This window comes from Chanodichthys erythropterus, chromosome 14 (assembly GCF_024489055.1).
Source record: "Chanodichthys erythropterus isolate Z2021 chromosome 14, ASM2448905v1, whole genome shotgun sequence".
Taxonomy (NCBI): Eukaryota; Metazoa; Chordata; class Actinopteri; order Cypriniformes; family Xenocyprididae; genus Chanodichthys; species Chanodichthys erythropterus.
Genome location: NC_090234.1, coordinates 31,945,055 through 31,970,163, shown reverse-complemented (window position 1 = coordinate 31,970,163; position 25,109 = coordinate 31,945,055). Strand labels below are relative to the sequence as shown.

General features: G+C 37.1%; 2 protein-coding genes across 6 annotated transcripts; both read left to right on the top strand.

Annotated features, from left to right (window-relative positions):
• The first annotated feature begins 1,894 nt into the window (after positions 1-1,894).
• On the top strand, positions 1,895-6,869 carry LOC137035359 (interferon-induced GTP-binding protein Mx-like). Its single transcript, XM_067408553.1, is given in 11 exon segments — positions 1,895-2,117; positions 2,238-2,375; positions 2,484-2,638; positions 2,871-3,009; positions 3,105-3,303; positions 3,593-3,671; positions 4,218-4,340; positions 4,430-4,571; positions 5,688-5,846; positions 6,019-6,305; positions 6,636-6,869. Coding segments are annotated over 11 exon segments (1,878 nt in total).
• A 1,625-nt stretch (positions 6,870-8,494) lies between these two features.
• On the top strand, positions 8,495-14,451 carry gatd3 (glutamine amidotransferase class 1 domain containing 3). 5 transcript variants are annotated; one of them, XM_067408878.1, is made up of 8 exons: positions 8,495-8,640; positions 9,384-9,436; positions 9,925-10,038; positions 10,173-10,292; positions 10,461-10,553; positions 12,699-12,855; positions 13,227-13,322; positions 14,327-14,451. In XM_067408878.1, the coding sequence occupies exons 1-8, from the start codon at positions 8,518-8,520 to the stop codon at positions 14,357-14,359; spliced, it is 789 nt and encodes a 262-aa protein (XP_067264979.1). In that variant the 5' UTR covers positions 8,495-8,517; the 3' UTR covers positions 14,360-14,451. The 5 variants fall into 5 exon arrangements, with proteins under 5 accessions (XP_067264979.1, XP_067264976.1, XP_067264980.1 ...); XM_067408875.1 differs by having other exon boundaries at positions 13,227-13,377; positions 14,319-14,451; XM_067408879.1 differs by having other exon boundaries at positions 14,319-14,449.
• The last annotated feature ends 10,658 nt before the right edge of the window (positions 14,452-25,109 follow it).

The following is a 25,109-nucleotide window of genomic DNA, read 5'->3' as shown; positions in this document are numbered from 1 at the left end:
ATGAACTAACCCTTTAACAAATTGAAAAAAACCCCAAAAAACAATTACATTTTTGTCCTATTATGATTATACATGAAAATCCCTGCCGGAAAGGGAGCTGTTTGTATGTACAGAGAAAGAGGAGCTGCTGAGCCATGCCAATATGCACAAAAAACTTCTGTATTCTGTAAAACAGGTTGCAAAATTTTTTTTTTAAATTGTAAAAAAAAAAAAAAAAAACTTAAGATGACACACACGCGCACACACACACACACACACACACACACACACACACACACACACACACAAACAGGTTGTATTACTTCCAGTTCAGGTCCTTTATGTGCTTCATTAAATATAGAGCTGTTTTTCTCAAGATGCCTTCAGAGGAGCTACTAAAGATTAGCACATCAAATGTTCATTGCATATGCAGCTTGATATCTACATTTTTTTTGGTCTTCATTTTTGTACTTTTAAGTCTATCTCTCATAGTCTTTTTTCATCCACTTTAAATTCAACATGGTGTCTAACCAGGCCCGATTAAGAAAATGAAAATTGTCATTACTTACATGTTGGTAACCAGACAGTTGACGGCACCTATTGACTTCCATAGTAGGAAAAAAGTCAGTGGGTGCTGTCAACTGTCTGGTTACCAACCTTCTTTAAAATATTTTCTTTTGTGTTCAACAGAATAAAGAAACTCATTCAGGTTTAAAACAACTTGAAAGTGATTATGTGATGACAGGATTTTAATTTTTGGGTGAACTATCCCTTCAAGGACAAGGGTCCGCATGCTAACTAGGATGCTGTCACTTTAAGACCTGCACGCGCCGATTTTCTCAACTTACTTCAGACATAACCAACTGTGTTTATGTAAACCTTTTGTGTATTTGACAGTATTATAGCGCAATCAGACGGGAAAGATGAAGTCCAGTAGTCAGGTGCTGTTTGACACAAAATAATCGTGATGATGATTTTTGCCATAATCGAGCAGCCTTTCTCTGCATACGCACAGTAATGTGTTCAACCAATTCTTTTGTGAGTCTTTCTGCAAGAAGGGTAGCTTTTCCTTCCTCAAGAAGACACCTGAAGGGAAAGGATGAATTCCAATAATGACAAGAAAGTTGAGGAAACTGAACTGAACGGCAACTGATATTTCACGAGTTCACACCATAAAAAGGTTCACACTTGCAAATAAGTCAGATAAATAAATAGTATGCATATTTGGCGTGCTGTCCGAGGAGAGGGCTCCGAGGTCGGTATTTGGCCCGAACCCAGACTATCTATATATGCATATTCACATATTCATCCTGGAACGGAGTGTATGGGAGGATCGGAGCGACAGAGCTCAATGAGTTCTGTAAGTATTCCAGCCCGGGTTTTTTAACATCACATTTCTCGCTTCTTGGTGAGAGAAACTCAAATCCGAGCGAATACAGCGAAATTGGAGACACTTTTGTCGAAAGAGGTGTGTTTGTTGAATGCACCACCAAACGGAAAATATTCACTCCACGTTGTTAAGTTTTACATTTAATAAAACAGAAATTTAAGTGTTTAGGATCTTCGTATCAGCGCGTGACGCATCTCTCACAGCACTGAATCCAGCGCGTATTCCTGCTTTTTTGTTTTCTCCCTAGTCGCTCAGTAACGTTAATATTGAAAAGTTATAAAGTTATGGCAAGTTTTAAAGAAACTGTTTAAAGCTTATTTTTGTTGATTTTCACGTTGAATTTAGTTTAAGATTATTCAAATTCAAATAGGCCTAGGCTTTATTCAAATGAAGACGACGACACCCTAGCAACGTGCTTTATCCATATTTACTCTATAAACAACTTTTGAATAAAGTATTATTGACCACATACAAACTTTGGCTGAGCTAGCTGTCATTATTAATATTATTATTATAATTTTAGACATGTCTCCACGCGTTTCTTCAAAGGGAGGAAATGCGATTAGTGGTCTGAACCAGCACTATGAAGAGAAGGTGCGCCCATGAATTGACCTGGTGGACTCTCTCAGGACATTAGGTGTTGAAAAGGACCTGAACCTGCCAGCTATTGCTGTCATAGGTGACCAGAGCTCAGGAAAGAGTTCTGTGTTGGAAGCCCTGTCTGGAGTGGCGCTGCCTAGGGGAACAGGTAATACAAACACAATACATTATAAGTCTTCATTTTGTGAGACTGTATCTGTGAATATATTTACTGTATGGAAGTCTATACGAATAAGAAGTTGACCATATGACCGTACATTAAACACAGGTATTGTGACGCGCTGTCCTCTGGTACTGAAACTGAAGAAAATTACAAAGGACAACAACTGGCATGGATTTCTGTCATATAAGGATCAAATAAAGCAACTGAAGGACCCAGCTGAAATCGAGAATGCTGTCTTAAATGGTCTGTATTATTACACATTTAATGTATTAATAAACAGTTTATCGAGAACTTTAATTCCCTGTGAGGTTTCATCTGTAGGATGATTGAGAACATGGTATTGTTTTGTAGCTCAGACAGCATTGGCTGGGAAGGGAGAAGGGATCAGTCATGACATGACCACTCTAGAGATCCATTCCAGTGATGTCCCTGACCTCACACTCATTGATCTGCCAGGCATTGCTAGAGTTGCCATTGGCAACCAGCCAAAAGACATCGAGAAACAAGTAAGACACTATTTGTATATAAATGTTACAGCATTACAATATTTTGCATTTCTCAGACCTTTCAGACCTTTAAGCATAAATGCAGGTGGTTATTACAGTAATAGGAATTTCAAATAATATTACAGGTTGGACTGTGCCATTACATGTGTCACAAACCCAAAAAATTGTTTTATACAGGAATAAAGTCTATCCCTTCAACATTACTATAACTACATTACCTTTTCTGTAGCAGATAAAAGATGTAATTGAAAAGTTCATCAAAAGACAAGAAACCATCAGCTTGGTTGTGGTGCCTGCAAACATTGACATCGCCACCACTGAGGCACTGCAGATGGCATCCAAAGTCGATTCAACGGGACAAAGGACCCTGGGTGGGTATTGTCACATACATTTTTCCTGTTTTCTTGATTGGTGAAACAATAAAATAAAACGCTGATAAGAGTATAGACAAAATTCATATCTGCAGGTATTCTGACTAAACCGGACTTGGTGGACAAAGGCATGGAGGAGACGGTGGTCAGAACAGTCAATAATCAAGTGATACAACTGAAGAAGGGCTACATGATCGTAAAGTGCCGAGGCCAGCAAGACATCAATGAGAAGCTTGATCTGGTCAAAGCGCTGGAAAAAGAAAGACGTTTTTTTGATGAACATGCTCATTTCAGGCAAGTCTGCTCTCTCAGAATTGAAGCTTGAGACATTTTATGTCTGTGGAGGAAGAACAATGATGTGATATATATATGCAGGCAAGATGTTTGTGAAATATAATTAAATATATAATGTTCATAACATTCATGTCATGTTATATTTTAGTAATTGTTTTCTGTAACAGCAACACTGTTTATTTATATACATGTTTCACATAACTCGCTGATAAAAAGTATGCAAAATGCTGTAGTTATGCTGCTTTCCTCAACTTTCTTGTTATTATTGGAATTCATCCTTTCCCTTTAGGTGTCTTCTTGAGGAAGGAAAAGCTACAATACCCCTTCTTGCAGAAAGACTCACAAAAGAATTGGTTGAACACATTACTGTGCGTATGCAGAGAAAGGCTGCTCGATTATGGCAAAAATCATCATCACGATTATTTTGATCAATAATGTAATCATAATTATCATGATTAGGATAGGGCGATATGGATACAATAGTGATATAATGAAATTAGGTTGCTATTATATCAAAATTTTAGGTACATTTTCACAATTTTCTATACCAATTCCAATACCACAGCAGAAACTAGTACTAAGTTTAAAAAAATCATCAAACAATTATTGAAGACAAGTAGACAATAAAAACAGTAATACAATAAAAACAAGCAAAGTACAAACAATAGGACAAATAAAAAAATTTTCTTGTAAGTCTGTGTAGCAGTATAGTATTCAGCTAATAAATCAAAACTAAAATTGTATTAATTACTCAGCCCCTAACAAAGAGTTACATAACATACAGTAGAGACATTGACACAGAACAGAATAAATGTCTTAATGCATAGAAGACTAAAATGGGCATAGAATATCGAATTCTAGATTGTTTTTGGCATTCTAATGTCTCCATTTCCATGTAATTTCTTTACCTTTAGAAAACGCTGCCACAGTTGCAGAAACAACTTGAGATGAAATTAGAGAAGACGACTGAGGATCTTAGAGCACTGGGAGACGGAGTTCCTACTGATGAACACGAGAAAACCAATTTTCTGATAACAGTAAATATCTAATTGTATATGTTGCACCCCATATGTTTTTATGTGGCCTTTTTTTAATCTCATAACCTGATGAGACTTGCACTTTGCAGAAAATTCGCCAGTTCATTAATGCCCTTGAAGGAATAAAGAAGGCAGAAGAAGATCTAAGAAGCTCAGATATGAGGGTCTTCACCAAAGTCAGGAAGGAATTTAATAGATGGAAAACTGTCCTGGATGCCAAAACCATAAAGAGTGCGTTTATAAATATTTTGTTTATATAATAGATTATAACAGCATAAATTTTTAAGGCAGCGGCTGAATAAAAGTGATGAATAGCAATATATTCTATTTACACTAAGTGACAATAGCAGCATTTTCTTAGTGATATGCTATTTATACTAGGTGAAAATAGCGATTTATTCTATTTACACTATCAGTTCTTTGCAATAAGATGCTATCTATGCTTTATATTTGCTGATACTATTTGCACCTCAGTATTTTTTTCTACATTAACAGGATGCAATAATATCATAGTGTAAATGATTATAATTATTAAATGTAGTAAATGGATGCTGCCTTATTGGCAGAATAAAAACCCTCCCCACACACAGTTTATTTCCACTTTGAGAACATTATTTTCATTTTTTTTGAATAAAAATTTGTATTAGCTCGGCAAAATGCCGATTCGAACCCACATCAATCGCGTTAAAAGCCAGGTCTTACGAGCCTTACTCGCTGCTGCTGCGCCACTGAAGACATTGAAATCTGCATGTCATTTTTTAAAATTGAGTGGCCCAACCAGACATTGGTGGGCGGGGCTAGTGTAAATTACTTAGTGCAAATAGACACTCCATTTTTTAATTATCAGTGACAGTAATGTAGCTTTGTGCAGTTTATATTGCTTTAATTTTTTCTCTTTATTTTGCACTTTCTCTAATAAAATAATGAATTATATTTTTCATTTACAGAAGGTTTAAATCTTAAAGAATAGTCAATTTTAAATAAATCAGTAAATGTTTGACCGTGACACAAATGAGAGGGAAGATTGGATTCTTGAATGGAGCTCTGTTCTAGAATCTTCTCATTACAGGAAAGCAATTCACACAGTGAAGTCTTCTAAAGTGTCTTTACACTATCAAGCCACTGTAGCCTTTAAAGGACAGTCAGTGTGTCTTGTTTTCTCTCCACAATAAATGTGAATCAGCAAGCTTGTGATATTGTTTTTTGAGTTCCCTCATAAATGCATTTAAGCCATTTCTGTGCAGCAACAAACATCTGTGTGGGCATGCAATATGCATGCTGTTTTAGTGTAACCCTCTGTGCTACAGGGGTGTGTACTCCATGATTTCCTTCATCTTTTCTCTCTAGCGGAGGAAACCCTCAGAGATGAGGTAGAAGAGTATGTTAGGACTCGTAGAGGAAGGGAGCTTCCTGGATTTGTGAACTACAGAACTTTCGAAAACATTGTCAAGAAACACATTGAGGAGCTGGAGGAACCTGCTTTAAAGCTGCTCAAAGACGTCACAGGTAAATGGCAGATGGTTTGCAGTGTCCTCATTCTGATCTTTGAGAAACAAGCTAAAAACAAATTCAAATGCATAAAATGGTGACAAGTATCAGGTATGCATATATACTATGATGCGTCTTACTGTACCTCCTCTGATTGGCTGCTCTGTTTTCTTGTGTCTTTTATTTACAGACATTGTTCACTCATGTGTGAATCGCATTGTTAGCTCTCATTTCAAGGCCTTCTCTCACCTATTAAGGGCCTCCAAAGATCCAATTGAAGATTTTCTTGATGAGCAGTTTCAGAAAGCTGAGGAGAAAATACATTCTCAGTTTAAGATGGAGAGGATTGTATACTCCCAAGATCATCTCTACAGCAACAAGCTTGACACTGTAAAACAAAGCCTAACAGTTGGGCAAAGGCAGTTCGTCAGTGCAGATGTACGCGAGATGGCACAGCATCTCACTGCCTATTTTATGGTAATCATTTGAAACGTTTATGCATGTGTCCACATACCTAAAACATTCAGGAATCTTTGTTCTTTAATGTCTGTGTGTAATCTTTTTGCCACCATTGCCACTTAGCAATTGGAAAAATTGTTTCCCAAAAACGTATGTTTGGTTTTCTTGTAGTTATCTCTGTCTTCTTTCTTGGGATAGCAGAAAGATTTTAACATCAAAAACACATCACCTTCTCCTGTCACATATGCAAGGAGAGGTTAAATAATTTGCAGCAGAGTCTTGAAATAAATATTGATTTTCTTGCTATGGTTTAGAATGAATTTTAGTGTACTTTTTATGTATTTGTAGATTACCTCTGACTGTCTGGCTAATCAAGTGCCACTGATAGTCCAGTACCACATACTGGACCAGTACATCTCTCAGCTTCAGAATGCAATGCTTGCCATTATTGGATGGAACAATCCAGGAATGCTCCTCCAAGAAGATTCTGATGTTGCACGTTAAAGGAGAGAACTGAAAGAGCGACTGGAGCGTCTGAAGAGTGCTGGCAAAGTTCTGTCCAAGTTTGTGCATTCTGCATGATTAAGTCTTTGTTGGTATTTTTGTTGCACCAATCCCAGATGTTTTGTTCAGAATTGCAATGGGGTGTCATTGTAGTTTGTCATTTAGGACCTGTCTTGTTTTACACTCATAAGAAATATATTTTCTATTGTATGTTATGTGTGCATCCAGTTTCCTAATTGTTAATTTAGTGATCACTAATTCAATATTAACATTACTAGATTCATGTGGTTCCTATTAATGATAACTTTAAACTTTTACTCAAGATGTTATGATGATGTTCTTTAATCAGAAACTGATGACACCTTTAAAGAAACTGCTTTGGCAAAAGATTTAGATTGCACTTTTGGTATTTGTAATATTTTGTCATGTGAAATTTATATCTAAGAATGCACTTTGTAACTTTAAAATAAAAAAATGGTGAAAGGTTATTTATGTCTTTAAAGTTAATTAAAACACACATATATGTATAGGCCTATGTGTGGATGTATATATATGTATGTGTGTGTATATATGATTGTATATGTATATTAATACGTACAGTCCAAAAGTTTGGAATCACTAAGATTTTTAATGTTTTTAAAAGAAGTTTCGTCTGCTCACCAAGGCTACATTTATTTAATTAAAAATACAGTAAAAAAACAATAATATTGTGAAATATTATTACAATTTAAAATAACTGTGTACTATTTAAATATATTTGACAAAGTAATTTATTCCTGTGATGCAAAGCTGAATTTTCAGCATCGTTACTCCAGTCTTCAGTGTCACATGATCCTTCAGAAATCATTCTAATATGCTGATTTGCTGCTCAGTAAACATTTATGATTATTTTCAATGTTGAAAACAGTTGTGTACTTTTTTTTTCAGGATTCCTTGATGAATAGAAAGTACAAAAGAACAGCGTTTATCTGAAATACAAAGCTTCTGTAGCATTATACACTACCGTTCAAAAGTTTGGGGTCAGTAAGAATTTTTATTTTTATTTTTTTGAAAAGAAATTAAAGAAATGAATACTTTTATTCAGCAAGGATGTATTAAATCAATCAAAAGTGGCAGTAAAGACATTTATAATGTTACAAAAGATTAGATTTCAGATAAACACTGTTCTTTTGAACTTTCTATTCATCAAATAATCCTGAAAAAAAATATTGTACACAAATATTTTGTACAATTGTACACATTAAATGTTTCTTGAGCAGCAGATCAGCATATTAGAATGATTTCTGAAGGATCATGTGACACAATACTGGAGTAATGATGCTGAAAATTCAGCTTTGCCATCACAGGAATAAATTACTTTGTGAAATATATTCAAATAGAAAACAGTTATTTTAAATTGTAATAATATTTCAAAATATTACTGTTTTTTACTGTATTTTTAATTAAATAAATGTAGCCTTGGTGAGCAGACGAAACTTCTTTTAAAAACATTAAAAATCTTAGTGGTTCCAAACTTTTGGACTGTACTGTAATGTTAAGCATAAAGCATTTATTTTATATATATAAAGTTTTATAGAATTATATTTAAACTCTGATGTTGCACATTTATAAGACTTAGATCGCCCATGTGGATTAGCACAGTAAACTCTAGGTGGCGGTATGTTTCTATGTTTTTCCATCCGTCAGTAACTCCGAAGAAGGCAGTGGTTCTTCGGTGCATTCCTCCATGTCCTTCTCACTCCGCACCATGTTTGCTCTGCGCTCGCTGTTCCGTACTGCGCACTTCAGATATGCGGCCGCTGCTCAGTTTCATGCATCTTCAAACTGCAGTGGCGCAAAAGTCGCTGTTGTAAGTAGTTATGCAGACCCAAACTCGTGTTGCACGTGACTGTTATTGGCGCTCTGTGTCAAATTACTTACACGCTTTAGTGTCCCGTTTTAGAGTAGCCTTGTGTGTATTGTGTGAAATTAATAGATTTAATGAACATTTTCTGCATTTCAGCGGGGGTTTAACTGTGCACTGAAAGTAGTTCCTTCTCAGTTCTGGTAGAGACGCTTCTTCACGTCACCCTGTGTTAGTCTGGGCAAAGAAATTTACAGTTACTGTCAGACGTTCATTATCTCAAAATAAACCCCGACGGGAGCAGAGGACGAACACTGCAACAATAGCACAGGAATATTAATAACGTTACTGAAGTTCTCATTTAACCTTCACTAGTCGATAAATGAGACGCACGATGGCGCTAGTTGCGTTTGTAATGTAAAGCAAGCGACTCGAATCCCCGGTGACATGAAAGTAGAGCCAGCCGCCAGTGTCACATGACCCATCAGTTTTAAGTAATCCGAAAGCCTTTTGTTTTGTTTACTGCTCTCTAGCTCCTGCCAAAAACTCATGCCGACAAGAGTGTTGTTGTCTGAATGTGGTGTTTATGATAGTTAAAGGATAATATACATGAATATATTTTGTAATTTATTTTATGTATTGTAGCACATAATTGTGCAATTATTGCGACAGTATGGAAATACACTATTATGAGCAGATCTACTACAGTGTGTCCACAAGAGTTCTGAGTTCTAACTTTTATTCATTAGGTGTTGTCTGGATGTGGTGTTTATGATGGTACTGAAATTCATGAGGCATCATCGTGAGTAACTTAATCATTTTTTTATGTCTCTGTACTATTTTTCTTTCTAGAGTTATTAAGTGGGTTCACAAAATCTCTAGCTTGATAAGGGACAGACAACCAACAGGACAATTCTATTGTGGGTCTTTTTGTTGCATGGGTTTTATACTAAGTTTGACTTAAGGACAGGGGTGTCCAAACTCGGTCCTGGAGGGCCACTGTCCTGCAGAGTTTAGCTCCAACTTGACTCAACACACCTGCCTGGAAGTTTCTAGTATGTCTAGTAAGACCTTAATTAGCTGGTTCTGTTGTTTAATTGGGGTTGGAGCTAAACTCTGCAGGACAGTGGCCTTCCGGGAGTAGGATTGGACATTCCTGCTTTAGGATTTCTCTACTACTGTAAAATGTCACAATTAATGTCCTATTTCAGATTTTTTTTTTTCTCTCAGTGAAACCCAAATGTGTCTTGCATCAGAGCTATTGCTTGAACTCTTTTCTTTTGTGTGTAGAATCCTTGTGCATCTAAGTCGGGGAGGTGCAGAGGTTCAGATGTTTGCTCCCGATGTATCTCAGATGCATGTGATAGACCACGGCAAAGGTCAGCCAGCGGAGACTGAGTCAAGGTAAAGTGCCCTCTCGGATTATACTGTCAAAACAGTCCATTATATACCTTAGCAAAACTGTACATTTTTGTGTTTTTGTTACTTTAGGAGTACATGTTGTGGAAAGTCATAAACTTGCTCAACTTTTTATATAGGAATGTCTTGTCAGAATCAGCGCGCATTGCAAGAGGCAACATCACTGACCTGGCAAAACTGAGTGCCAGTAATCATGACGCGGTCATCTTCCCTGGAGGTTTCGGTGCAGCTAAAAACCTGTGAGTGTTGTGACTTATGTGACTTGTGATAAACTGGACTTGTCTTTTAAAGAAAATAAAGATAAAACCAATACTAAACTTTTTGATAAACAGTTTTTTGTATTTAGGTACATTTCTGTTGTAGTCCTTATTTCTCTGTATTATCTTCTGCCTCTTTACCATCATCAGTTCAACATTTGCTGTTGATGGGAAGGACTGTAAGGTGAATAAGGACGTGGAGCGGGTTTTAAAGGACTTCCATAAAGCAGGAAAGCCAATTGGGTAAGTCGTTATAAATTACTATTTATATTCACCTTATTTTACAACACAAAAGTAAGCTATTTTCTCTGAATGTGCAAGACTTCTGATTCATTAGCCACTATACAGTGGCATGAAAAAGTATGTGAACCCCTTGCAGAATCTGTGAAAATTAGAATTATTTTAATAAAATAAGAGGGATGATAAAGAATGTTTGCATTTAGTTCACAAAACAAAACAATAGCTGAATTTATTAAAATAACCCCATTCATAAGTATGTGAACCATTGATTCTCAATACTGTGTGTGGTTACCTGATGATCCATGACTGTTTTTATGTTTTGTGATGGTTGTTCATGAGTCTCTTGTTTGTCCTGAGCAGTTAAACTGAGCTCTGTTCTTCAGAAAAATCCTCCAGCTCCTGCAGATTCATCAGTTTTCAAGCATTTTTGCATATTTGAACCCTTTCCAGCAGTGTAGGATTTTGAGATCTGTGTTTTCATACTGAGGACAACTGAGAAACTCAAACACAACTATTAAAAAAAGTTCAAACATTCACTGATGCTCCAGAAGGAAACACGATGCATTAAGAGGCGAGCCGAGGGGTGAGAACTTTTGAACAGGATGAAGATTTTACAATTTTTCTTATTTTGTTTAAATATCATTGTTTTTCATTTAGTACTGCCCTTCGGAACCAACAGAAGATACCTGCATGTTTCCCGGCAGAAAAATTAAGTACAATTTACCTTGATCTTTGAATTCAAAAGTTTCACCCCTCCACTCTTAATGCATCGTGTTTCCTTCTGGAGCATCAGTGAATGTTTGAACCTTTTTTAATAGTTAAGTTTGAGTCCCTCAATTGTCCTCAGTATGAAAACACAGCCACTACTGGAAAGGGTTCAAATATGCAAAAATGCTTGAAAACTGATGAATCTGCAGGAGCTGGAGGATTTTTCTGAAGAACAGAGCTCAGTTTAACTGCTTTAACTGGACAAACAAGAGACTCATGAACAACCAACACAAAACATAAAAACAGTCATGGATCATCAGGTAACCACACACAGTATTGAGAATCAATGGTTCACATACTTATGAATGGGGTTGGTTTAATAAATTCAGCTATTGTTTTGTCTTGTGAACTAAATGTAAACATCTTTTATGTAAAATATCTTACTCAGGACAGTACTAAACAAAAAATAACATGCATTAATTATCATCCCTCTTATTTTATTAAAATAATTCTCATTTTCACAGATTCTGCAAGGGGTTCACATACTTTTTCATGCCACTGTAGATAAATAACTAGAAGAATAACAAAATGCTGTAAATGGTAAAACTGTTTGCGCTACAAGCCAGTGTGTTTATAATTACAAAAATGCAGAACAACCTAACAAGCTGTTTTGTACAGCTAAAAATAACTGGAAGCGGATGACACCAAAGGCCAGAAACTTTCAATTTACATATAGCTGCCTCCGCTCTTACGTTAATAATAAGGTGGATAGACCACTGATTTTGGGTCTTTTTGTGCTTTTATTTATTAAATTTATTGTTATATAGAAATACCTTGTAATGTAGCTGTTGCAGTCATTCAAAGTAATTTAAGTAAAATTTCTATTTCTGAGGTCTGGACCATATAAAGGCCTAAAGTTTGTTTAAATTGTTTAAATTTTTTGTTTAATACTTATAAGTTAAAAAACAAAACAAAAAAAAACAGAACCAGATTGCACTGCGAGGCTATTAAAGTTTAACAAAATAAGGAATGCATATTAAGTCAGAAACTTCAAGCACTTCAAGTGCTCTAAGTAAGGCCCTGTCCCAAATGGCACAATTTTTGTGCACTTATGGTCTTATAGTGGCCCCTGCATGCACGTATCTGTTCAGTCCACAAGACCGTCTTAGGGTGTCCCATTTTTCATTTTAGTTTTCAGAATAGTGTTCGCGAGCGCCCCCTTTTTAGTCGATATGTGTGCTTGTTGCTCACTTGAGCCCACACTGACACAAGGTGTTACGTCACTAAATTGTGGTCATGGAGGAAGACTGCAAGGGCCTTAGGGTTCCATTTGGGACAGGGACTTATGAAGTGCTCTGAAATAAATATATGAAATTTGTCAATCAAATCAGACTTTATAGGCATTTATAAAGCACTGACTTTTTGTTTTCTGGTCACCAGGTTATGCTGTATATCTCCAGTGCTGGCGGCGAGAGTTCTCCCTGGTGTGGATGTGACGGTGGGTCACGAGGAGGAAGAAGGTGGGAAGTGGCCATATGCCGGTACTACACAAGCCATCACTGCACTGGGAGCCAAACATACTGTTAAAGAAGTCACCATATCCTACCTGTACAGAGTATTCTTCTCTTCTCTTCTCTTCTCTTCTCTTCTCTTCTCTTCTCTTCTCTTCTCTTCTCTTCTCTTCTCTTCTCTTCTCTTCTCTTCTCTTCTCTTCTCTATTTTCAAAATTATGACATACTGTAATTGAGATAAAAAGTAAATGATGTAAAAAGTTTATCATGGCGCCAATGTCACCAATGATTTTTTTATGAAAAGTCATAATCATGACATGCTAAGATAAAGTCATAATTATTAGACTAAAGTAAAACATTTTAATGTCATGATTTCGACTTTTATTATTTAATTTACTTCTCATTAATGTTATGAAAGCTTTGTTTTTCTGAATTAACCTTAACCTTCCATTCTTACGAAGCCCATGTGGACCAGAAGAATAAGGTGGTGACCACACCTGCATTCATGTGTGAAACAAAGTTGCACTTCATTTTTGATGGGATTGGTGCTATGGTGAGAGATGTCCTAAAGCTCAGCGGGAAGTAAAAGTTCAGTATCTTCATGTTCAGTACGTTGTCGCTCATATAGGATCTGTATCAGACTGCATAAATGAAAAAAGTAGGCTATTTCTTGCTGTTATTTATAGTAATTTGCAAGACAAGACTGAAAGACTTGACAGACATTACTAATCAAACATTAATCTACCTGACAGTGTTAAATAGTATTTTGTTGAATATCCAGCAGAGGGCGCTCTCTGTTTTTGAAAAGTAAACGTGAACTAATTGTAGCTCTGTTTTTTTTGTTTTTTGTTTTTTGTTTTTTTTTTTCAGTTTTGAAAACTTTTAAAATTAACTGCCATGTGAAGGAAAGCTCATCAGTTTAAAAAAAAAAAAAATGAAATTGAGATTTCAGAGTATCAATACAGTACACCAATTAAAGCGTGACATGTCATTGTGTTCTTTAAATATATTAGACACAGTGTGTGTTGAAATATGAAGTTTAAAATGGAAAATAAAGTAAATAATTTTCTAAAAAAAATATAAAGTGTCAGTGACTAGTCATTTATTTGTCAGTACTTAAAAGCAGTAATGTCATTTAGTGTAGTACTAACTGAAAATCGAGTTATATTAAATTGAGAATGCCTTTTAAATCACACTTCAATTCTGAATTTGAATTGAGCTGGAAACAGGATGCTCAATTGCAATTTGAATGTACATCACTGTTCACAAGTTTAGGATCTTTTTTTTTTTTTTTTTTAATGTTTTTGAACATTTCTTGTTCATTTATTTTTTATGGATGCGTAATTTAATTCAATAGCAGACAATCTGTATTAATCTTATTTCTCTTTGCCTAAAGTATGATTTAAAAAGTGTAACAGCTTAACCCATTCCCTCCTACCATAAAGAGAATAAACCATATATTATAATAACATTTAATACATTTGTTTCATCTGACGTACAGATGTTCAAATGTTCATGGTTAATTTCTGAAGTCATTGTCTATGGTTAGGAAATCAGATGGTGAAGGGAGAAGTGTGTCCCGGAAACTGAAGAGAGGCAGAAAGGCAGCGGGGAAAAAAGGAAACGTGTGTGTTTAGACTAACAGGATTAGTCACACGACTAGTTACAGACACCGATCATCGTATGGCATCATGGTATGGTCTGCCCACTCAGACTCATTTCCTGAGCACCCACCCGCATCTTATTCAGGTATGACTTTATAGGCAGTGCACACAAACACAAGCCTATTATAACTGTTTATATTTGGTCATAACATATGCTATGACTTAAAAATGTGTGTATATACGCATTGGGTTAAGCTGTCACTTTTAACATTCTCTACTGTTCAAGGGATTGGGGTCTGTAAGATATTTTGTAAAACTTTACTTAAAGCCTTTGTGCATTATAAATGTATTCATAATGCATGTTATGATGCATTATAATATTTGCAGATTCCTTGTTACATCTGAAATTGGTGGTTTGTCATGTTTTAATGCATTATACTTTGTAAAGGTGGAACATAAATATTACAATTTATTATAACTGGTTATATATAATGCATTTTAAGGTTCATTACGAGGCATAATTAATGCATTAAAAATGATTTTATAATGCATTATATATATAAAGTCCGATATTCTAAAATTTTTAATATATTTTCAAAGAGATCCCCTATACTTACCAAGGCTGTATTTATTTATTTTTTTTTTATCAAAAATATATTAAATATATTTTATATATCAAAAATATAGTAAAAAATAGTAATATTATGTAAAATATTACAATTTAAAATAACTTCTCTCTCACTTTCTGTCTATATATCTATATAATATTTTTTTTTTTATTATTATTTTTTTCTGATTTGGAGCTCAAGAAACTTCTTATTATCATTGTTGGATAGTGTCTTAATATTCTTGTGAAAACTGATACTTTCTTACTGCCGCCTCTGCTGTTTTGTGATCTGATAGCGTCAATATCTGGCCTGGTTTCCCTCTTTTCAGTTGTATTCGGGTCAGGTCAGGCAGATGAGTCTCCCCACTGGTTATTTAGACTTCACTATTTCTGACGGAGGCCAGTTCTCAGACCAGGGAATCTAGTTCTTCTGTTCCCAGGCACGGCCCTCTTTGATGGGGATTTCTCCCACCCACCTCTCATCAGCCTACCCACTTCCCACAGCCTTCCAAAGAGGCTGGGCAAACAAGACCCCGCGTTCTGCCAATTTGTTCGTACAAAACGTGGGGATTTGGGGGCCTGCAGACACTCTTACACAGACAAATGGTAAGTATTTGCCTGGCAGTCTGAGATTCCTCACCCCCACCCCTTCTATGCATTAACACACACTCACTTGGTGCTTTCTCTACGCTCTCGGACAACTGGTTTCTTTATGTTGACTGTCAAAAAATGGCTTTGAAGGTTTCATTGACCAGAATATGATTTTTTTTTTTTTTTTTTTTAGGTCTTTCATGTTGGTTTTTACAGATTTTACAGTTTTACCCATTTGTGCCAGTAACAGAATTCAAGCAGATCATGAATTTAAGATGGTTCAAACTGGTCTAAGGCATCAAAAATTACATTCATTTTGTTTTACTTTCATTCTCAACATTTTTTTCATAATTAATTCTACCTTTCCTCCCATTCTCAAGCTGTAGTAGGGTAGTAATCATCTCAAATAATGTTTTTGTACTACATGAAACTAATTAGTTATTTTTAGTTAAGGGAAATTGTTTTACATATGCATGTTCTGTGTGTTTGTGTTGTCATTGTTTTAACACATGAGTTTGAATATTTAACCATAATTCACACATGGTGTGATGTTAAGCATTCAGCTCAAATTTGTAAAGTTTGGGTTGTGGTCACATCCGCATCTTTACTAATTTTTTTGACATTTCAGTCGGACATCATCCGAGTACTCATAGTATACTTGGTCTAGTTGCACTGAGTATAAACACACTACTTGTACTACACAATTATGTGGAATATTACAGAAATAAGTAACTTTCCTCCTGTAGTTGTTTGGGCTCCATCTGTCCTGAGATAAAATGTGGACCGTGTGAGCGTTTCTGACAGCCTGTGGGATGTAAATGGGCTGAGGTCTCAGTGTATTATTGTGAGTGGGCCAGTCTATCAGGGGCCGGACTGAGGCCTGAGGCCCTGCAGTCCTCCTGGCATCCTGATCAGAGGATTAGCAGCATACAGCCGCAGGTCAAGAGCATGCCAGTCACACACACTCTCTTTAACACACACACCCACACTTGTCATTTCGCTTTCTCTCACAAACACCTTCGCTTTCACACACGTACGCCCGGAGAGAGCATTTCTCAACCGCTCACACTTATGCAGAAGAGGCCTGTTTGATAGCAGGCTGCGGATTAGGTTCTGTGTTCTCTTTTATTCTTATTCTGATTGGCTTATGCTCCTTGAGAGGCTTTTTTACTACAGTGAGGTCGTACTAGTCCATACAATGAAAGGGGATTTTTTTCTCATGACATCATATTCCCCCATCCTACCCCATTTGAAAGGTTTTTAAAGTTTTTTTTTTTTTTTTTTTGTCAGTTTAAGACGCAAGAAGGATAATTATTCAGTTTTATGCTACTGAATAAAAAATCACAACACATTTGTTAGAAATAATCATGTTTGATCCATAAAAGAGTTGGTTGTAAAAACGTAGCCTGGTTTTATATGTCTGTTCAGTAATAAATATTTTTGTTCTTTTTTCAGATATTAACCCACAATTCAACCGCTTTTTAAATATGACAGCTGGTCAGTGTCGGGCCGAACCGTTCCAGGTCCAGAATATAGGGGTGGGCTGGTGTTTGACCAGAGAAGCGTGTCCTGTCTGTTAGTGTACCCCTGCACTGACCCCTGTCCATCCCTCAATAGTACAACGCCTTGTTGCCCCCAGCATGAGGTCCCAGCATCCCCTAGTTGTGATAGTGGGGGGCACACAGCAAGGGGCCTTAGAGGGGATGCAGAATTAGCAGCTAAAATGGAGACTCACATTTCCATATGCATGCCACTGACAAGTGTTCTACTGAAAAACCCGGTACCAATACGTGCACAAGGTGGCCCAATCCAACAAGAAGGGGGAGCTGGAGGGGGGTTGGGCTTTAAAGGGGACTGCAATATTGTACTAATTCGTGCAAGAGACTCTCTATCAAAGCGAAAGACATACGGTAATTAACGAGGGGTGAGGGGGGAAAGAGAGGAAAGAAAGAGCAGGAAGAATGAGTTTGGGAGCAAAAGGGACAGGGATGCTGATTTTGACGTGTAAATGCTCTGGTGATTAGCATATGGTGGTTTGTCCAGACCTGGTATTTACCGGCAGAATTGAATGCGTGTGCGGCATGGATGTGACTTTGTCCCCCCCTAAATTTCTACAGCCACTTTTCAGATACAGCCTTCCCCCATTCTGAAGACCCCCTCACCTTTCAGTTTCTTTTCTTACCTCTTTTCCATGGCCATTGCCTTTTTCTGCCCTCTTTCTCAATGGTGTGAATGTATAATATAAAGGTTGTTACCAACGGCTGGGCCGATTCTTCTTTTTTTTCCCCTCCTCCTTCCTCCTTTTTTTTTTTTTTTTTTAAAGATCAGTCGTATCCAGCAATGAATGATGTGATCAGCTGACTGCAATTCTATAATTAATTAAAATAATTTTATAATCTTCTTATTATTATTATAGGTTTTGAAAACAGTTTAATAAAGTGTTAATTATGTTTTCAACATGTCTATTATCTATATTTAAGATATCTATATATCTTTTATATATATATATATTTTTTTTATATTTATTTACTTATTACTAAATTATTTGTTATTACTATTAGTATTATTATTGTTAATGAAATGGTGTTTTACATGATCAGACATGTGTGCCTCTGTCCTCTCGCAGTAAGGTAAAGTATTTTGCACTTTTCTCTGGGGCTGAAAAAGAGCAGAGCAGGTCGCCCAGTGTGGTGCCTCTCATCTTTTGTGTGCTGGTTTCCCCGTGCCAGCTTTCTGCTGTCAAATTAGTGCATGTCAAATGCAGGAGATCACATGCAAATGTACTCTTGGACTTTTAGCTTTTTAGCTTGCTTACTTAGCGAACAGGGAGTACTTTTTGGTCTTTCAAACAGATTCGGTAAGTGTCATCATGTTTGTCTTGCTTTGCTAAGTGTCTCTCTGGGATGTTTTGGAGCAATTATTCACACCTGCTGCAATGGGTAAGTGGGAGCAAGAATCCTTCATCATCTAATGAACCGTTGGCAGACTCTCACCGCTGAATATTTCCCTTTGGCCAGAGGTATATGTATGTATGTGCAATTGTGTATTTTGTGTGGGTATCTGTCAGACGATCAGTGTGAGTGGTCAGCCTGTTACGGGTCAAAGTTCACGGTCATCAATGGTTGAGGTGGACGGCTCTCCATCTGGTGGGGACTCGGCCTCTGAGGGTCAGGGCTAAAAAGTGTCTGCAAGTGTGGAGCTTGTCTTCAGAAGTTTAGTTTGTGTGTGACAGAACAAGTGTGTGAATCACATGTCCATGTGTGAGGTCTAAAGGCCTCTTCAGTTTACAGTGTGTTTAGAGGCAAATTTAGCCCTAGGCTGTACTGAATGCTCCAATCACGCACAACAATACCTGTCAAGCCATTTGACCATTGACAAAAACACTGCACTTCTCTCTCTCTCTGGCAGGTAGATCTTTGGTGCTGCAGCTGCATGTCATGAATTGAATGAAAGCAGGCACTTGAGCAACTGTGTGCAGCCAGGAAAAAGGTGAAAAAGACCATTAATCCTTTCCACGATCATTGCACTAGCATTCCCCAATTGCATCCAGCCTAGTAATAAAATGAATAAGTGATCAAATTAATTTTAGCTCTTAAAAGCTGTATCCTTTGCTCAACACAGCACGTTTGGTTGCACACATTACGTTTAACTTATAAATCTTGTTTGTTTCTTTGGTATCACCTTCATGCTTTGTAAAGATGTTTTTCATTTGTATTCTTTACATTTAAGTTTTAATATTTAGCAAGACCTGGAACAGGTAAATATAATCAAATCTTATCTGGGAAAGCCATTAAGATTTTAATTCCAGTTTGATAATATGCATATTTTTGTCAGATTAATAATGCTAAATATATCCTTTTTTTTTTTTTGGTAATTGTAAAAAATTGGTTAATCATAACATCTCCGTCTCCATTCCGCCCACTTTATCCCTCAATTCTCCCTCTCTCTCACTCTCTGGCTGTCACTACAGCACAATGTAGGAGCATTAGTATGCTAATGAGGTGCAGGGCGACAGGTGGCCCGCTAGACAGCTCAATTAAGCAGCTCGTTAAAGGCCAAGCTAACGAAGCGGCCTGCACTGCAAGCCTTAACAAACAATGTGACTGTGCAGGCTACAAATTGGTGAGTGCTAGTTTGTGTGTTTTGTGCTTGTGTTTGTGTGTGTGAGAGAGAATGTGTGTGCACGTGTGTACGGGCAAGAGACGAAGAGTTGGAGATGGAGGCTGTTTTAGTTTGTGTATGTGTGTGCATGAGTGAATGTGTAAGCAGGGGCAGTGAGTTGAAGGGAGAGACAGATTCAGTCTGTGTGTGTGTAAGGTAAATGTTTAGCATTTAGCAAGGCTTTGTGGTGGACACAACCAATAATGGCTAATAAGAGGGCTTTCGCTGCTCAGGAAATTAAAAGAAAGAAAAAAGATAATCACTTAAATACAAACCTTCCCAATTTTTTAATAATTTCACTTTTCATTATACGTTTTCTTCGGATATACACTGATTTAGATTTAATTAATTTAATTTAATTTTAATGAATTACTACATTATGAAATTATGGCTAATTTAAAATGAAAGCTTTGATCTGGAATTTAAATGAAAAAACTTGTTAAATGCATAGTTGAAAAAACTGTTTAACCCCCTCGCATTCAGGGATCATCAACGGCCCCAGATTGTTGTTGTTCAACATTCACTGTCTGCACTTTAAAATATAACATTCTTACTTGTTCGGGACAAACTGAGCATCATTAGAAAGATTAAAGGCTCCAGCTTCGATATTTGACCACTGTTTAGCTTGCGGTGACATTAATTTCTTAATTTTTGTCAGAAGTGCAAAATAATCAATCTGTAATGTTTATTTTGAACAGAATAATTCCGTTCTTTCATATTCCCTCATGTCTGCTCCGGTTTATTTGTGTTCACATAAATGCACTAGACAAGTTCATTAGAGCTCTTAGTTGAAGCTTGCTCACATTTGGAGAAATATAGATTTATTATCACGTTTGCAAGATATATTGTCACGCAGAATACCATTTCTATTCATTTCCCACATTCGTTATGTTAAGGAAAATCACCAACATTAAATTCTGGCTGATACTTGTAAGCTGCTAATTATTGGCTTATTCTATGTTAATTTGCCTTCAGGGCCGTCACTATCGGGGCGAAAGGTGTTGACTCTATTGATTCTAGGGGCCCCTGGTCTTAGGGGGGCCCCACGATTTTAACTGGAACACAGTTTCAAGGGGGCCCATAGCAACAACCTGCACCAGGGCCCAGGATACACCAGCTACAGCCCTGTTTAGTCAAAAACACTAAAAAAAATCAAACATTTGAAATGCTACACGTGAATGAGGGATCACAGCAATATAATGTACTGTTTTAAAAATGGATATTCATTTTGAGATTCGTTAAAGATTACATTTAACACCGTTATAAAATAATATTAGTATTTTTAAAGATTAACTTTCAGTGAGTGTTAGATGATGGCAAATGTCATTTAAATAAATGTAAAAATAGAGCAAATGGGCATGTACAATTAAATATCCAATATCAACCATTACTGATAAATAAATAGAAATACTTTGATATTGACGGATAACTGATATGGTTCTGATATATTGTGTATCCAAATATCAAATGTACTCTGGCAAAATAAGCATCAGAGATTTTTAGGTTAAGTTTGCAGTAAAGATTTTTGTAATAATCATTTTGAACATTCAGTTTTAATTATGTCTGGGATTTAATGCTTGTTAACAATGCTTTTTATGTTCCTGCATACGATAAACAAATAAACATTTCTTTGTCTGATCACCCAGCAAAATAACCAGGGCTGGGAATATTTGAGCAGTTCTGGGACAATATCAAAAGCTGCCGCAGTTTCTCGTGGAAGAGCATTGTTTATTGAGGCTAGATAAAGTTGTAACACAGACATTTTAATCAGTTTGTAACACTTAGCATTTGAGCCTTATTATCCGGGGTGTGTTCACTGGTGCGTGAAACAGCAACGTTTGGGTTCATAACCCGACCCTCCTGTCTGAGTCTCGCTGGCATAAAGGGATCATGAGCTTTAATGGTTCAGGGATCTGCCCAGCAAACGAGGTTAGGTATGGAGAAAGACAAAAACACAGGGGCTAAACAGAGCCGCCCCATTCGCGAGCAAGCTGCTGCAAAGCTGGCCGACTCATGAATATGTTAATCCGCATTTGCCCGAATAAGTATGTAGAGAGGGAGAGAGGGAAAAAACAACAGCACTCATTAATTAATAAGGACAATGTGCCTTTAATGACAGTGTTGACACTGTTGGCGAACAAGTGATTGGGGCCTGAGAACGAGAGGTCATCAGAATGAGAGGAAGTGAGACGGTGATGGCCGTTGCTGTCAGAAGGAGAGGCTTTCTGTCCTAGGAGGGCATAAAAGGTGATCGAGGATGGACATGCAGAGAATAACGCAGACAGTGCTGTGCCTGAGAGAGAGAGACAAACAAGCCGGTTAGACAAGTAGACAATGCAGAGGTCAGGAAAGTGAACTTTATATAAAAACTGATTTGGAAAGAAAACGGGACACTTCAAGGATATTCGTGGAGGTAGCAGAAACTTTCCATGGCATTTTTTTTCTGTCACTGTGTGAAGTGTCCGTGACTCTAACAGCAGCAGTATTCAGAAATACTAAATTAATGGATTGTTTTCAAACAGGTTTCCCCAGTACTTTCCCTGCCTGCCGTTGGTTGGAAAACAGATGGCTCTTCCACAGTGTTGCTGTGTCAGGCTGATCAGGATGCAGAATAATGTTTCAATAGCACCACAAGGAACAAAGTCAGTATGTATACATACAGTTATAATAGGTTTTTGTATAAGGTTCAAACAAGAATAGACTTTAATTGTATGGAATATATTTTTTTCCTTTCTTTTTTTCCCCTAAATATCCCATTTTATGTTCTACAGAAGAAATCAAGCCGTACAAGTTTTGGAACGACTCGAGGGTGAGTAAATGACAAAATATTTAATTTTTTTGTGAGCTATCACATTAAAGTTTACGCCATTTAAGAACATTAACCTATAAATATACTACTTTTAAATGTCTCAGCATAATAACTTGGATAGGAGTGTTTTAACTTAAAAAATTACACACTTTACAAACTTTTTACTATGTATTTTTATTTATTTATTTTAGGAAGATGGTTAAGTTCTTTACCACAAAGCTGTCTTAATGTTGTCCAAATGCACCATGGGTAATGCTGCCTTCACGTGCTGTCGGCATTATCGTAAAACACAAGTCTGCAAGATGGAAACTGGGCATGAATGGCCTTTCAAGTTATATTTTTGACTGGGAAACAGAGATAATTTTGATAACCTAGTTTCCGAGTTGGGCGGGCCATAAACTTTAAACGTGGTATAAAAGAGAACCATTTCTACAGTGACTTAAGTTTTAATTTTTCCCACAACATCCATAGTGCAGTTACAGTCGTGCAGTTGCTTATATAAATAACCACTTGATGCACATTGTATGTTTTTTTATACAGCAAAAATAGCATTTATTTGACTGAAATTCCATAATCGTCAGAATCGATGTATATGGATATTGACTAAATACAAAGACTAGATATAGAAAGACGGTTCACTTCTGTTAGTTATGACAAACTGCAACACGCAATATGGCAGAATACGTCCCGCCTTCTAAGTAAAAGAGTCAATCGCTGATTGGTAATATCATTGCATCACTACAGCTACCATTTAAAGCTCCGATTCCCATAGAAACCTGAGACAGGCGCTTAGCACATGCGTGCTGGCCCATCTAGCCTGAAAAATGAGCTTTTTTAATGCTATTTGAGCATACGAAACAACATTTATGGGACTGTCCATGTCAAATTTTGTTGCTGATTTGAAATATGTTATTTATTTGTGAGTTCGTCAAGCAGTTTTTGAGATTTCAGGATTCCACCATTCAGATATATACAGGACTTGGTGTTGAATGCCCGAAATAGCTGCCCGGAGGCATTGCAAATATGGCCGCCGATTGAACAGACTGTCCTTGAAAGGACTGTATCTGCTATTCATTTTGGCTTTAATAGGATTTCCCCAAGGAATAAGCAATGAACCTGTCGTCCTACATATTTCCGACTCTTTTCGACAACAAAACGCTTGAATTTATCACATGAAGATAATGCTAGGTTTTATGAATGGATATATCGATCCCACACACCTTTGTCATGTTTGTTTCTCAAATTTGGAAAACAAATCTGACGTAAGAGAGTATAAATATTAGACAAAATGTTGACGCCGCTCTCTAGGGTCAATTCAGCATTTTTGTGCAAACCTATCAGGCCTTACGGTGTTTGATTCACAGCTGACTTGCATGCAAACACAGCATCTCTTTTTCTCAAGTTCGGCAAAGTTGGTGCAACAAATTTTGGTGTTTGAAGTCGAGCCTGAAAGAACGACAATGGCTGTCTTTTCAATTGCTAGCGCAGCGCCACACACATAGAGATCAGAGTAAGTTTATGAAGTAATCTCTCTTTCTCTCGCTCTTCTCTCTCGCTATCACTCGAACCCCTCCCTCTCTCCCTCCCTCTGTGTTATGACATAGTAATCTGTGTCTCTAGCAGCTTGACTGAATAGGCGTATGAATGGCTGTTTTCTGCCTACATGAACCTATTGGAGGTGGATCAACCATATGCCCATGGACATACACACTCAATGACAAAGGCGGATACCAACAGGTCCTCTCTGACACAAAGCGCTGTGGGGCTGAGGTAGGCGGGCGAGACGAGGGGTGCATCTTAACTTGGAACGTCCACACATACACATGCATATATTCTCACACACACCCCACCACATGCCACCCACAAAGCAATATGGAGATGCGACATTGATACAAACCCAGCCTGAGGAGTTTGTGAAGATGATGTTTTGTGTGCTTTTTGAAGGGTCTTGGTTTGTGTGGGTTATGTTATTATGTATGGAAAATGTTTGGAGGAAGAGGGAGGGACAGTAAGAAAGACAAGCACTATTTTGGAGGGGGCCAATCTGTTGCAGCTCTGGATGAAGTCTTGTGATGGAGAGACAGTGTGTTAAGCGACATATGTGACACAGAGGGACAATAGGATTATGGTCCTCTTCTCGTTATCCGTGCCTTTGGACAGTGGGATTATCATCCGGGGAGTGAAGATCTCGGGCCGCTAAGCTTCAGTACGGCCCGGTCCCTCGTCTCTTGTGTGGGGTGGGAAAGCAGGGGCGAAGGGGGTCCCCTGGAGAGCAGGCCGCTATCAGGATTTACATATTCATCAGAGATCAGAGCTATGTTCTCTTTCTCTCACTTTTCTGTCTTCTTTTTCTTTTTCTTTCCGTCCTTCATACACATGGTCAAACATGCTGAGATGTCTTACTTTACCGTGTCTCTGAATTAGACAGGCCCTGTTCCAATGCATATTCAGCACCCCCAAATGCAAAGAGGTTCAAAGTCCACTTATGAAAATGTTTGTAATTATTATAATAATATTAATATAATGAATATATATTATATTGGAACAATTTAAGTGAAAAGTTTCTCC

Excerpts from the sequence above, each read along its gene's own strand:
- gatd3 (XM_067408878.1), top strand. The coding sequence starts at position 8,518 with ATGTCCTTCTCACTCCGCACCATGTTTGCTCTGCGCTCGCTGTTCCGT. Across the intron at positions 9,437-9,924 it reads GAAATTCATGAGGCATCATC|AATCCTTGTGCATCTAAGTC; the intron begins GTGAGTAACTTA and ends TTTTGTGTGTAG. Across the intron at positions 10,293-10,460 it reads TTCGGTGCAGCTAAAAACCT|TTCAACATTTGCTGTTGATG; the intron begins GTGAGTGTTGTG and ends TACCATCATCAG.